This window comes from Microtus oregoni, unplaced genomic scaffold (assembly GCF_018167655.1).
Source record: "Microtus oregoni isolate MIOR12 unplaced genomic scaffold, Mior012 000000F_ref0000247, whole genome shotgun sequence".
NCBI classification, from domain to species: Eukaryota; Metazoa; Chordata; class Mammalia; order Rodentia; family Cricetidae; genus Microtus; species Microtus oregoni.
The window spans coordinates 60,905,925-60,919,978 of NW_024543059.1; the positions used below are offsets into that span (position 1 = coordinate 60,905,925).

Consider the following 14,054-nt stretch of genomic DNA (forward strand, 5'->3'; position numbering starts at 1 on the left):
TAGAAATACAATGAAAAACAGAAAGCCTGCTTTAGCCTTCTATAAATAGCTCACAGACGAAGAGTCTCATGCCAATCTAGAAAGCTATCAAAAATATTTCTTTAAATGGGAACAAAAGCCAACCATATAAGAAAATTGATGGGATATACAATTATAGAAATTTTGGTTTAAGTGTATGTGTGTGAGAGAAAGAGATAGAGAGATAGATAGAGAGATAGATAGATAGATAAATAGATAGATAGACAGACAGACAGAGCACATATGGGTATTTAGAGGGTTAGACGACAGTATCATCTTACACTGTGTTTCTGACACAGTCTCTTGCTGCATTAGCCATGCTAGCTGGCCACCGTGCAAGTCCCTCATCACTCCCTCCCATTTTCTCACAATGGTTGCTGGGACTGAAGAAGGCTGAGCTACTGTGACAGGTTTGGTACAGATTCTGGATCCTGGGCATCAGCCCCTTGTCTTATGTGGCAAGTTCTTTACTCAGTGAGCTATCTCTCCAGCCTTATTTTAAGTTTTTTTTCCAGACAAGGTTTTATCTATCTCGGGCTTGCCTTGAACTCTCATCTTCCTGCCTCACCAAGTTCAGAAATCACAGGAGCTTTGAATTAACGCTTTCAAAACTCAAATGCATGGATATATATATATATATATATATATATATATATATATATATATTAAAGATTAAAGAAAATTTCAGGTAATAGACTAAATATTGATTATCTCAGCACCTCTCTCTTTCTGAGATACATATAAGACCGTCAGAACATGCACATACTCTGGGACCTGGGAATCCTTGGAATCCTGTCAATCCTTGATCACCGTGTTCCCCCTGCAAGGCAAACAGACAGAAGAACCGTTACTCTACAGTGGAGGCCTGATCTGCAGAATTAGTGCTTGACGATTCAGAGTTGACACATACCGGCTGCCCTTTCAGGCCAGGCTCTCCATGTCGTCCTTGGTCACCTTGTGATCCTCGTTGACCTCTTTGACCTGGAATTCCAGGTTGACCAGATAGCCCTTGTTCACCCTACAGACCAAACAAAGAAAGGTGATTTTGACCTCTGAACCTATAAATACATTAATGAAATAGAAATAGATATCCATTTTCAGCCTAACACAAGGCATTGGGAATGTCAATTATTTTCTCTTTGCCCTTTCCACTATTTCCCACAAGTAAAATTTTGTTATTATAAACAAAAAGTATAGATACAAGAAAGGAAAATCCCAGGGACTGGGGTAGTATGCATGCGGAAAGAAGAGGGAAGGGTGGCACAGTCGTGTTAGACAGTGCCACGTGAGCTAGAACATGTTTTGTGATAGTTTTGTGATTTCTTTTCCCCATCTTTTAGAGATGACCGCAGAAAGAGCAGTTTCCTGTGGGATGGACCCTGATTTTACCATGACTATCATTTGATTTCTACCAATCTGAATGATGGTTGACTCTATTATCAGGTTATTGAACACTTGTTGAATGGCTCTATTATCAGGTTATTGAATGGCTATACAGCTTTGCAGGAATAAGAGTGTATTTGATAAAGTATGCATCTAGAAGCAAATTCCATTTTTCTACATGTAGAAAGCAGATGACAGAGAAGGAAGGAGAAGTAGAAACAAGTAGAAAGAAAAGAGCATTTTGGAAATGCTTCTTGTTTTCTGTTGGCTACCATGGGACACAGACGCGTGTAGGCATATACTTTTCTTTTTCCTAATGCAGATTTCCTATAACCCAGATTTTATTGAAACACATTCAGCCGTGATCTAGACAGGATATGTAGGGTGGGAACAGGTGGCTTGTCCTCCCCAACACACATGATAAGAAAGTACCTTTGGGCCCGGAACACCAGGGCTTCCTGGTGGGCCTGGTAAGCCCTTTCCTCCTCGAGGACCTGGGGATCCAGCCAGTCCTGGTCTTCCTGGGATGCCTCTGACACCCTGAGGAACACAGACAAGACATGGAAACAAGGGTATGTTGAGAAAGTCCATGTAGAGGCTAGATACACACAGAGAGGCTGCTGGTGGCATGGTGCCCATGTTTGGAAGTATGCTTTCCCACAGGAGTGAAACAACAAAGGATAGATTGGAAGCCCCACCACTCATAGGAAATATCTAATTATAGTTAATATGATCTTGGATTTTTAAGATAGAGACTCCAAGGCAATACCCAAGTTGCCACTTGGTTTAGACAAGCAGGGTATAGAGTTGCTTTGCTGCAATTCCAACTTAAGGACGTCTACTCCACTGGACATGGCAGCTCTAACAGGAGACTGCCTCCCCACAAAGAGTTTTCTATTCCTCAGTTACATGATTCTAGTAAATCCAGTGAATAGAATTTGAAGATGAAGGTTAAGCAAGCAAATATTAAATCCCTAAAACCAAATCCTGGACCAGGGTTGGCCATCTATGGCTTGCAAGCATCCACCTGTTCTTGTATAGACTGTGGCACAAGCACAGTTTTTACATTTTAAATCATAAGACAGTAATAATAATGATGATGATGATGATGATGATGATATTTAAAATGTTAAGAGTATATGAGATTAAAATTTTGGCAAATATAAATAAAGCTTTATTAGGATATAGCCATATCCATTCTTGAATGCATTGACTCTGGCTTCATCTGTGCTGCGGTAGTAGAGCTGAGTTGTCATGATAGTGGCAGAGATGGCAGCACTCCTATTTGCTGTGCAGCAGACTGGAGTGAGGAATGTTTCAAATGGAACATACATGGTCTTCCTGTGACTTTTATCTCATGTCTTTCATTCCTGGAACATATCTACCATGTCGAATGTGAAAGGTTAACTTTAAACGTCATGATTTATAGGCAGAGTGGAGTGTGGAGTATTTTGTTCTCGAATTAGATGTCAAACTTTTGTGTTTGTTATGTACTGAAGGTACATCTGTAACTAAAACATATATGACACACACCAGCAACACTGGATCAAAGACACATTTCAACTTTACTTAAATGCAAGAGGCAGGAAGTTAGAAAGTTTAAAAAGGAGTGTCTTATCGTAGCAGAATTTGCACACACACACACACACGCATACACATACTTTTTTAAGAAGGCCAGACTAAAATTAAGTTTTCAATTGTTGACTCAGTAAATGATTAAACTTGTTTGTAGTGACTGATTACATCATGTATCAGAAAACTCTTTTTCAACATTGTTTAGCCTTTCCGGTGAGAATATTGCTTGAAATGTTGGCACTGTAATAGAATCGACAGTTTGAGACTATAGGAAATGCTTTTACACTGGGTTTCTTGCTCTTGCTAAGTCAACTGAAGAGTGTAATATTGTGCAGTCATTCATTAGAGGAGTCAGCATTGAGCTCAAAATGATGGAAGAATTAACCTGCATGGATAAGTTGTGGGTGACTGCAAGGAAGACTAATGCCGTGGAAGTTAAGGACAAATAATCCGTACAGCCTGAAGGAGAATCTTTTAAGAGGCAATAAAACCGCTAGATGTGATCAGGAAAAGCCCTACTGGACAAACTTCGTAGGAGCCTAGGCAGTTTGGATGCTCAACTTACTAGACCTGGATGGAGGTGGGGGTTCCTTGGACTTCCCACAGGACAGGGAACCCTGATTGCTTTTCGGGTTGGGGGGGGACTTAATTGGGGGAGGAGGAGGGAAATGGGAGGCGGTGGCGGGGAAGAGACAGAAATCTTTAATAAATAAATAAATTAAAAAAAAGAAAAACAAAATCTGGAAAAAGTCTGGTGTTTAAAGCTATTAAATATTCATTGCAGTACTTGCCAACAGAGGATCTGGGGTAAATATTTGGATTTAATATATAGATTATCCAACCTGTGAGGCAACAGTGAATTCCATTGGATTTTTTGGGTTTAATCTTCTTTGGTTGAATAAAATTTTTAATTGAAACCAGGAATGGGATACTTTGATATCCAATTAGGCAATGTTTGATGGCTTGGGATAAGTATAGCTTTGTTAAGGTATGCTGAGACAGAGATGGAAACTTTCCTAAATAAGAGAAACATCCCTCCATATAAGAGGCCAGTAAATATATCTGAATCTGCCCAAAATAAAGTCATATGAAGAAAGAAATGACATGGGATATAGCTCATTGGGTAGACAGTTTGCCTGGCATGTAGGGGGCCCTAACCAATGCCCAGTACTGCACAAACAAGGTGTTGTCATCTGCACCTGTGACCCCATCACTCAGGAGATAGAGAAGGACTGGGAGGTTAAGGTTATCCTTGACAAGGTGAGTTTGAGGGTAGGCTGGAATTCTTAAGACCCCATCTAAAAAAAACAAAACAAACTCAGAAACCAAAACCACCCACCTAACCAAACAAGCAAAACCAATTAGGTTTTGCAGTCAACTTTATAATTCTTATTAGTTAATGAAAATTGAAATAACATAGGAAAGCAGTGATTGTATGTGAGAAGCACGAAGTATTAACTTCAACAGCTGAACACAGGTAACAGGAGGCACACTATACATTTCCTGCAGTGTCAGAATCAAAACAAGAATTGTGTGGCAACTGATGGATTTTCTGAGTTCAGTTTCAGGTGCATATTTGAGAAATAGAAGAAGATTCTGTGTTTTCTGATCTATTTGACTGTACAGCTGAGGAGTTTCTACGTAATTGTCAACTGGAAATGATTAAGCTATAATATAATGGTATGTTAAAAGACAACTATCAAGGGAAAAATCTAATAGAATTCTACAAATTCCTTCCACGCACTGAATATGTTCAATTAAGATCATATGCTCATAAATTGCAGTACTAGGAAGTTCCTATCTCTGTCAAAAGACAAAACATGTAAAATATGCAGAATCCCAATACAGAGCAGTTTAACAGAGGAGAGAAAACTGTTAATCTAACTGCAGTGAGTTAAGTGTTGGCACTCCAAAGAGGGCGACTTTGCCTTCTCCGTCTTTCTTACTAGTGGTACTCAATTATTACGTGTTAAAATTATTAATGAATCAAATGTATACACTTTTTTATTTTATCATACAAATTCGTGTGCAAAACTCTCAATTTCCCTTCTTTTCAACTCATTCTTCTTAAATCTGCTAAGTTCCCTCTATAATCTTGCTACTGTCTGAGTGTGCTCCTTGGATACTAAATCACGTTATTCAATGATTCTTCCAAGCACTCAACAAGGATTGTTTTTAAAGTATCAACTATTGTAAGGAAGACACAAAGGAAGCCCTCTAGGGAAGATGCATATAGTTGAGATATGATTCTTAATTTCAAGAAGATATCTATCTATCTATCTATCTATCTATCTATCTATCATCTATCTATCATCTATCTATCTATCAATCTATCTACCTACCTACCTACCTACCTATCTACTGAGGGGAGAATCTCCACAATGTAGAGTTTGGATGTAGATATTGTAGTTTACATATTGCAAAAACATTATCTTAAATGTATTAGTCTGTCCTATTTATTTTCCTTTGCTTCTTTCTATAAGTTTTAGATTGATTTAATATATGTTATGAACTTACATTTCCAGGATGACTTTCTATATGAATCCTGAGGACTACGAGGAAATGAGATGATCCCATTTAGAGTTCCTCCACACAAATGAAAGAATGTCCTATAAGAGGTACCTGAGACTTTGGGAAAGTTTCATAAATGACAAAACAAGACTTAGGTGTTGCCAATGACCAAATCTCTGATGGGAATATGACTTAATAGGAAAGGGATGTTGTTGTTGTTGTTGTTTTGACACAGGGTTTCTCTGTAGTTTTGGAGCCTGTCCTGGAACTAGCTCTGTAGACCAGACTAGCCTCAAACTCACAGACATCTGCCTGCCTCTTGCCTCCTGAGTACTGGAATTAAAGATGTGCGTCACCACCACCCGGCTCAAGGAAAAGGATGTTTTAAAAGTAACGTTTGAGCTGGACATGGTACCATACGCTTGTAATCCTAGAATTCAGGACACTGGGTAAGAGGGTGATGAGTTCAAGGCCATTTTGGGCCACACAGTGAGAATCAGTCTCCAGACCAACAAACAAACAAATGCCATCAATAAAACAACACCCCATCCACCCAACTATCCAGTCACCCATCCACACAACAGCCAATCCTCTATCCACCCAACAACCAACCAAGAAACATCAAAATTCTAATGCAAAGTATCCCTTCCCATTGGGGAAAATACTCAGCCGCTAGGAGACCCAAAGACTCTATGATGTCTTACAGCGTTCTTCAAAGGTCAGAGCTAAAAGATGGAAGGAAAGGCATGTGAGGAAGGGAAAACAAAACAAAGCAAACGTACTTAGACCAGCAAAGTGACTCTATAGTTAAACTGAGTTAAAAGGCTGTTATTGGTGTAATAATTCAAAAATAATGGGTTGTCATCCCAGCTTGTGAGCTGCCTTTTCCTAGATATCACAGGGAGAGGTGCCATACAAGCACAGTGTACTGGCTGTAGGCTATCTCAAGGTCCCGCAATTCCAAAACAGTGCTGCTTTAATTGCATCATAATTCTAGGTAAATTTTCAGGATCATTATTTTTTTATTTTTATTTTTTATTTATTCATTTTTAATTTATTTATTTATTAAAGATTTCTGTCTCTTCCCCGCCACCCCTCCCATTTCCCTCCCCTTTCCCTAATCAAATCCCCCTCCCTCGTCAGCCCAAAGAGCAATCAGGGTTCCCTGCCCTGTGGGATGTCCAAGGAACCCCCACCTCCATCCAGGTCTAGTAAGGTGAGCATCCAAACTGCCTAGGCTCCCACAAAGCCAGTACGTGCAGTAGGATCGAAAACCCATTGCCATTGTTCTTGAGTTCTCAGTAGTCCTCATTGTCCGCTATGTTCAGAGAGTCCGGTTTTATCCCAGGCTTTTTCAGACCCAGGCCAGCTGGCCTTGGTGAGTTCCCAATAGAACATCCCCATTGTCTCAGTGTGTGGGTGCACCCCTCGCGGTCCTGAGTTCCTTGCTCATGCTCTCTCTCCTTTTGCAAGGATCATTATTTTTCTAGTAGAAAAGACATACACTTTTCTGCCCAGACACAGACCACAGACACCTAGACAGAGCAGCTCTCAGGGCAAGACAGCTGATTTGTAAAAGATTTACAAGAAGAGTCGTCACGAGAACCTTTGTTGAGGTTACATGGAAATGCAATTTTACTCGAGCGGTCGGACAGTCTACACAGCCTAATGGATACACTGCAGATCACTTACTAGTCAGGCTGGTTTCTTAGAGAGAAATTCGAGGATGGTAGCAGAGTGTTCTGTACAAAGTTCTAAGAGTGTTTCAGACAGGCAGAGAACAAACATTTTTTACTAGGGATACACAGATGGATGATTAATTTTGCTTTCAAGAGAAACAGATGCTCATTCCAGGCATTCCCCCCCAGTGGCTTGCAGAGGACTATTGAGTAAAGGGGTAAAGTAATACAGGGAAGTTTTGTAAACAGAACCACAATAATTGTTCATTTTGGTAAGCGATGCTGAAATCAATGAATAGCTTACCTGAGTCTTAGAAGGTTAATATGGCAGACACACAGGGACAAACTGAAAAATTTCCTACATCTATACAAAGTATTCTCTAGTCAATTTACTATCATTTTTATATAATTAAAAGGTACTATCTGATGACAAAACAGAAGGTTAACATAACAAGAAGAGTGTATGATGTCTCGTGGCCAGGGAGCTCCATTGTTAGAAGACAAAGGCTGTCTCCCAATAGAAATGAGTTGTGAGCCCTTCAGTAGAGCATTGCCAGTATAAGCAGAGAGGGATGGTCATTAGTCGGAGGCTCTAAGAAGAAAGGTCCTGGATTCGATGAGTGAAGACAACAGAAGCGTCACACAGTGGGTGCGTTTAGTCTCTGCGTACCTCCCATGTGCCAGAGACTGGCATCACAGTGTTTCCATTGTTCTCCATTTACACCAGGTGAGGAAGACGAGGTGCTTTTCACTTTGACCTCTCTCCTCTGAAAGAAAGAAATTCTTGTCTTTTCTGAACGGAATGGAAAAAAACCAAGAATGAAAAGGCAGCTTCCCCGTAGACACTGACAAGAAAAACAGAGATTTTGGAACCCAAGTGTGTATAATAATAAAGGAGAGAAGGAACGATCTCTCTACTGCTCCCTCCGGTCCTTGCTTTCACGGTCTAACTCTCACTCGTATTGAATGAGCTATTTTAAGAAATTAGTGGTAAAAAAAGTCTGTGAAATCTGGGCAATAATAGAAATACACATTAGAAAGAGGCTCAGCTAAGAGGCTAATGTCTTTAAAATTGCATTGAGAGAATTAGAAACATTCATGATGCTAATTCTATTGATTTTTCAGTCAAATGGAAGAAAAAATGAAACTGAACTTCATATTATCTGATGTTTTTTTTTTTAAATTTCTAGGAAGTTTTTTCTTTTCTTTTCTTTTTTTTTTTTTTGGCCTCTATGTTGCCACACACCTGTTTTATACATAGGGTTTTGTTCATGTAGTTACTATGTAAGAAGAGAACATAAAATTAATTTACTTCCTTTAGTACAAAAATTTAGCACAATATCCCAAAGTTTTATTTTAGGTAACATAAGTGTGAAGGTTTTTTTTCTAAAGCAAGCCCAAGAGCTATAAACAGAACACTGTACCTCCTCACTGTAACAGCTAAAAACCACTTCTGCTTGAGGAGAAAGTTCTCGTTTTATATGATTTACCAAATATATTCCTCCGAGGAAAGAAGTGGCTGTTTAAACATTCCTGGGCTAGAGCTTATGGGTAGTTACATGCCAGGTTACAGCAAGTATTAATTATGCCACATTTATAACACTGTCCTACAGCTCCATTCAAAACCAACACAGTCAAGAGTTAGAGAAAGATTTATGAATGAGCTGTGTGCTAAAGTTGGGAGGTAATTTTAAGCATCTAGACCTATTAAAGCGTAGGGGCCGAGAGGAAGCTGAGGCTGATCTTAAGCAGGTAAAGGTATTGGTGCTTGATTTGTGTCTATTTCCAAGTCCACGAAACCAACCTCTCACTCAGATGCAGCACACATCAGCATCGTGCTTTTCTACCTCACAGGTATTATTTACACGCGTGCATTCCAACAGAGGGTCATGCCTTAACTCTGTAAAGCCTGAACAGAGACCATGCCACAGAAATACGGGCTGTGAGAAATCGCCTTTGCTGAGGTCTCAACACGCAATCCCAGGGTCACCAGAGGCCGGAAGAGGACTCAGGTACACCTGGCTCTTCCACACGTCTCACCGCTCACTGCCGTGGAGAAATCAGTGTGTCCCTTCCTACATCAAAGATACCTAATACCACATTGGTGTATCTCACCCCATCCTCCAGGAACCCTGCGAATGGGCCAGACTCCTCCCTGACTCTGGGCATTTCCATTGTGATTCCTTTTATTCAGCAGGCTCTTTTCACATCTGGATTCATCTTATCTCCACCAGGTTCATTATAACCTTCTCATGGAGGCTTCCCTTCTAAACTTCATATCTAACCTGCCTTGCCCATGATGCTCTATCACATAACTTTCTTTCCTCACACTCAACAAGATTTGCCATTATCTGCTGCATCTGCTTGCTTAGCTATAGTCCAGTATCCAACTGTTATATTGATCCATTATTATCAATCCATAAATTGTGATTTTTTTTATTAAGGGTCAAATCTAACACTTTCTTGATGTTTCATGTACACTCCATGAGGTCAGCATTTGTTCAGTTTATTATATTCTATAACTCCTCACTCAAATTAGGCACTGAACAAATATTTGGGCTCTAAAGTAATGTTAGAATAAGCCTTTGTATTTATCCCTAGATAGAGACAACATTGACTCAATAAGTTCAGTTTGACTCAATATGTTAGGCCCTTTACATATAATATTTCATTTGATTATAGTCAAAACCATATTAATTAGATATTGATATACTTATTTAATAGATGTTGTTTAGGATGTTAATTAACTAGTTAATAAGTCATAGTTACCACATGAAGAACATTTCTCAATGATTTATAGGCTTCTCTTATGAGCCTGACAACGTGCAAGGTGCCAGGCATCCAAAGAAGTGTAAAACACAAGACTTGCTATACAACAGTTTACAGTCTCTCGGGAGAAAACAGCGTAAACAATTGACGTCTAAATTAACTGAGCTCTTCTGGAGAAAGCCCCCTGAGTCTACTGAGTTCTGAGCAGACAGGGCTTTAATTCAAAGTTAGGTTAAACTTGGATTGAGTCCTGAAAGGTTAAGAAAATATTCATCATAGAGTTAAATGGAAAGGTGGAAGAACTTTCTAAGCAGAGAGAATAAATGGCATGCATAGCATCAGGAAGGTAAGGAGAGCCATACAGAGAATTTGGGGGGGATAGCTTAGGAAGTAAGTAGACTTCACAGAGTTGAGCATCATTGTGAAGAACAGGGTGTTGACACTGGATTTCCTGGTTTTGAATTCTGGTCCCCATGCTTATTGACTGTGTGATCTTGGGCAATTTTTTTTAGTCTTCCTGGGTTTCAGCTTCCTTCTGGTAAACTTGACCTCATAGGGGTTAAATAACTTAATATACGATCAGCACTGGGCTAGTGTCTGGTACACAGTAAACACTGATAACCTAGCTGTTCTTATGTTTGAAATGAGCAGTACCCATGAAGAGCAGATTAGACTGTTGGGCTGGCAAAGTAAACAGAGGCCAGATACCAAAGGAGCACCATTCCACAGAGTATGAACTGTATCTGACGGGGTGGGGTTCGGCCAAGATTCAACTAGGAAACTTCTTTCCTTCTGCAAATCTTTCATTCTGTTACTAATAAGCTGCCAACAATCTGAGCTCTGTCCTGGAAGAGATCCTAATGAACGGGAAATCTGCCCAATGAAAGCCGCCATAGCAAAAGAGGGAGAGAGTTACAATGAGGTCAAGCCCGAAGTGGATAAGCAGCTCTTCATAACGAAGAGTCGGCAGGATCTGTTCAGTGGAGACTTGTCCTTCACAAGTATGCTTCTCTAAAACACTTAAAGACAGAACAAAAGTTTCCTGAGTGTGTCTAGGTCATAGGTTACAGATGAGCAAAGGTGGGTGCTTAGGACCAGGCTCCCAGGGTGGTCACGGGTGGGCTGCCACCGTGTGAGTTTCCTCTTTTACAGTACATGGGTACAAGCCATGAGAGAGAAACTCAAGATTCTCAGTGTTCTTTTAAGACAACACTAAACAGAGTCACCCGTGTTTAGACAAATGGCAAAATCAGGCTAGAAAGGGCCCTGATCTGTCCTAAGTAAGTTGTTACGTTTCATTTTATTTCTTCCTTTCCAAAACCCAGTTTTATTAGCGCAGCAAGAAAAGTAATAATAAAAAAAGGGCTGGTAAGACCTCATTTTGGTGACAAATGGATTTACGATTTTTTCAAGGAAAAGTTTTTTTCCCTAGATGATTGAGGTCCTGTGTTTGTACAGAAGCCCAGCTCAATGAAAACAGCATGGTAGACTCATTTGCTGCAGCTGTGCTCAGTCAGTGTCTGGCCTCAGAACACTCCGTCTGAGCAAAAGGAAATTCACAAAGGCAACTTGAGCCTCCCTGGTACTATCCCTCAGCTACGGTCACATGACCTTGAAAAACATTGAAACCGAAGAGTGGCTATGCCAGGAATTCTTAAATCTGTGGCCACATCAAAACTAAGAAAGAAAAGAAAAGAAAGAACATTGTTTAGGAAAACCAGGCAGTTGCATAATGCTACAAACCCTAGAATAAATATTTGTCTAAGTGGATAAACCCAGCAGTCTTTAAAGGTGCGCCAGAGAACAGCATGGTGCCATGATTTAAAAAAAAAAAAAGCCAGTGGGAAGATGTCCTTATCCTTGGTTGAAAATACTTCAGAAATCTTCCTTGTATTTAGCAGTGATATTATTTCCTCCAAAATAGCTCAAAAAAAAAAAAAAAAACCAAAAAACAACTTAGCAACTTTACTTCTGCTCAAGAAGTTATTCTCCTGGACATTGCTCACACTAATGACCAGGTAGCCACTGAAGGTTCCAGTTCATTTTGTATAGTCTTTAAAAAACATTACATTCTCAATTTCATATAAAATATTCTGTGGTGAGCAGAGATATTTACGGAAAACATTTCCATCTTTGTAAATACCCCCAAAGATGTGCCAACATTGGGGTTGCAATGCAGAGTCTGTAAGGGAAAGTTAATTTGTGTTTATTTTGATAGATATAATGTTCTTTAATGCTCAGGGCATCCCAGCATCCTAAGTATACTTATGAAAAATTTCCACCAGATCCTGTGAAAATGCTGAAAAGTAGTAGGTGATGGCTATGATCTGATGCCAATTTACTTGCCTTCTAATGGCAATACCAGATGTCACTCAACTTCATGGCCCTGGGAGGCGAATTGCAGCAGTATTTAAATTATTATAATTCATATTATTTTTTCCATCACAATCAATAAGCTTTCTGTGCTGAACATATATAAAAGAAAGTATGGCTCAAATCTCTTTTAAAAATTAGTTTCCAGATAGGAGAATAATAGAAGAAGCAGACACAGAGGCTTTGTTGTTCAATTAATTCTCCCCGGACTCTTCCTTCCCTCCATTTGGCCATCAGTTTCATAAGCCTTCCTGATGAGGGTTTAAACATGCCCAGAGTGTCTCACTAGAGGTAAGTTATGACCTTAAGTTAATCTCTAGTTACTGTCCTACTTTCTCATCCAGAACTCAGCTTCTCCACTGAAGGCTCTGATGGTCTGACTATCTTGACATTTTATTATCCAGTCTCTCCTCAAGCGATCCAATTCAATAATCAGACCAATGGATCTCTGCTGGAGTTGCTGACGTTCTCCACACTAAACCACAGTGCCCTAGTTCCATTCCACTAGATTTCTGTTTTAGGACTTCACCTGTAAATACCAGAAATTGACCTTGGATAATTTAAAGGGGGAAAAAGACAACTGTAACTCATACAATCACAGATAAACAATGAAAATCAGGTTTAAAAGTCTGATGGCTAAAGGGTAGTCAGAAAGTCAAAGTCAAACTCAGACTTGTACCACGCTTGCGGCTGAGCAGGGGACACTACTGAGACCACTACCGCGGCTGACAACCGTGTGCTGGATTTAGTAGCTCCAGGGTAGAATCCTCCTGTGGGGAGCAGATGAAGTCCCAAGTGAATCTGCCTTGTTGACATGAGCAGGGCCACGCCAAGGACCCCGGTGCCTCAGACCCATGGCAATGGCAAAACCTTCCCCAGGTCAGGTTCAGAGGGATGCTGACCCTGCCTTAGAAACTGTCAGCTGCAGCTTCTGCCTCCCAGATGACTGCAACCTGAGACTCTCGCCTACAGAGTCTTCCTTCCAAGCTAGCTAACCAGTCTCCTCCTCACTGTGTGCTGTAAGTATTAAATGTGCTGAGTTCCCAGGCTGATGCTCGTTCAACTCCATCAGAGTACATGGCCCACCTGATCTCATCTTCTCCGTGTGGGTCAATCTTCAAACCCAGCAGGCAGTGGCATCCTGCCTTGTTGCTTCCATGAATCACTACTACCCATTTGGTTAAAATTTTGTTAAAGGATTAAAAATATAAAAGTATAAAGTAACCACTACGTGAAAATACAAAGGAAGACAATGTTTTTATGCAGCTACTTAATGTTCTTTAAACTGCGTTACGATAGAAGTCCAAAAGTTAAAAAATATTAAGAAAAATTTATATTAAAATGTTATAGTAATCTAGGGTTAATTTATTATTGAACATAACTGTTTCATAAAATACATGTTCTGTAGCCTAATTCATGGTGCCTGTGAATTCTACAGTAGCAGACTCATGGCTTGGGTCTCCATGCTCACTCGCCATTGTTCACTGAGTCACCAGGACAACCACTCAGCTGCTCAGACTCATTCATGCTAAATGTCTTAGAAAAGAGCAATGTGTAGTAATAAGGGCGGCGGGGCTGCGTTCTCAGCACCCCCGGCCGCCTGCCTGGCTAGCTTATGCCCGAAATAATTACATGGACACTGTATTCTTTTAAGCACTGCTTGGCCCAATCTCTTCTAGGCTAATTCTCACATATTAATTTAGCCCATTTCTAATCATCTGTGTGTAGCACCCCAAGGTGCGTTTA

At 40.1% G+C, this 14,054-nt stretch overlaps 1 protein-coding gene across 1 annotated transcript in view; it reads right to left on the minus strand.

Moving 5' to 3' along the window:
* Nucleotides 1–14,054, minus strand: part of Col24a1 (collagen type XXIV alpha 1 chain) — a 228,645-nt gene that overhangs the window by 39,061 nt on the left and 175,530 nt on the right. The window contains exons 48-50 of the mRNA XM_041678738.1: nucleotides 1,834–1,941; nucleotides 929–1,036; nucleotides 785–838 (exon numbers count right to left, since the gene is read on the minus strand). Coding sequence (XP_041534672.1) covers nucleotides 785–838; nucleotides 929–1,036; nucleotides 1,834–1,941 — 270 coding nt within the window. The remainder of the gene's footprint in view (nucleotides 1–784; nucleotides 839–928; nucleotides 1,037–1,833; nucleotides 1,942–14,054) is intronic.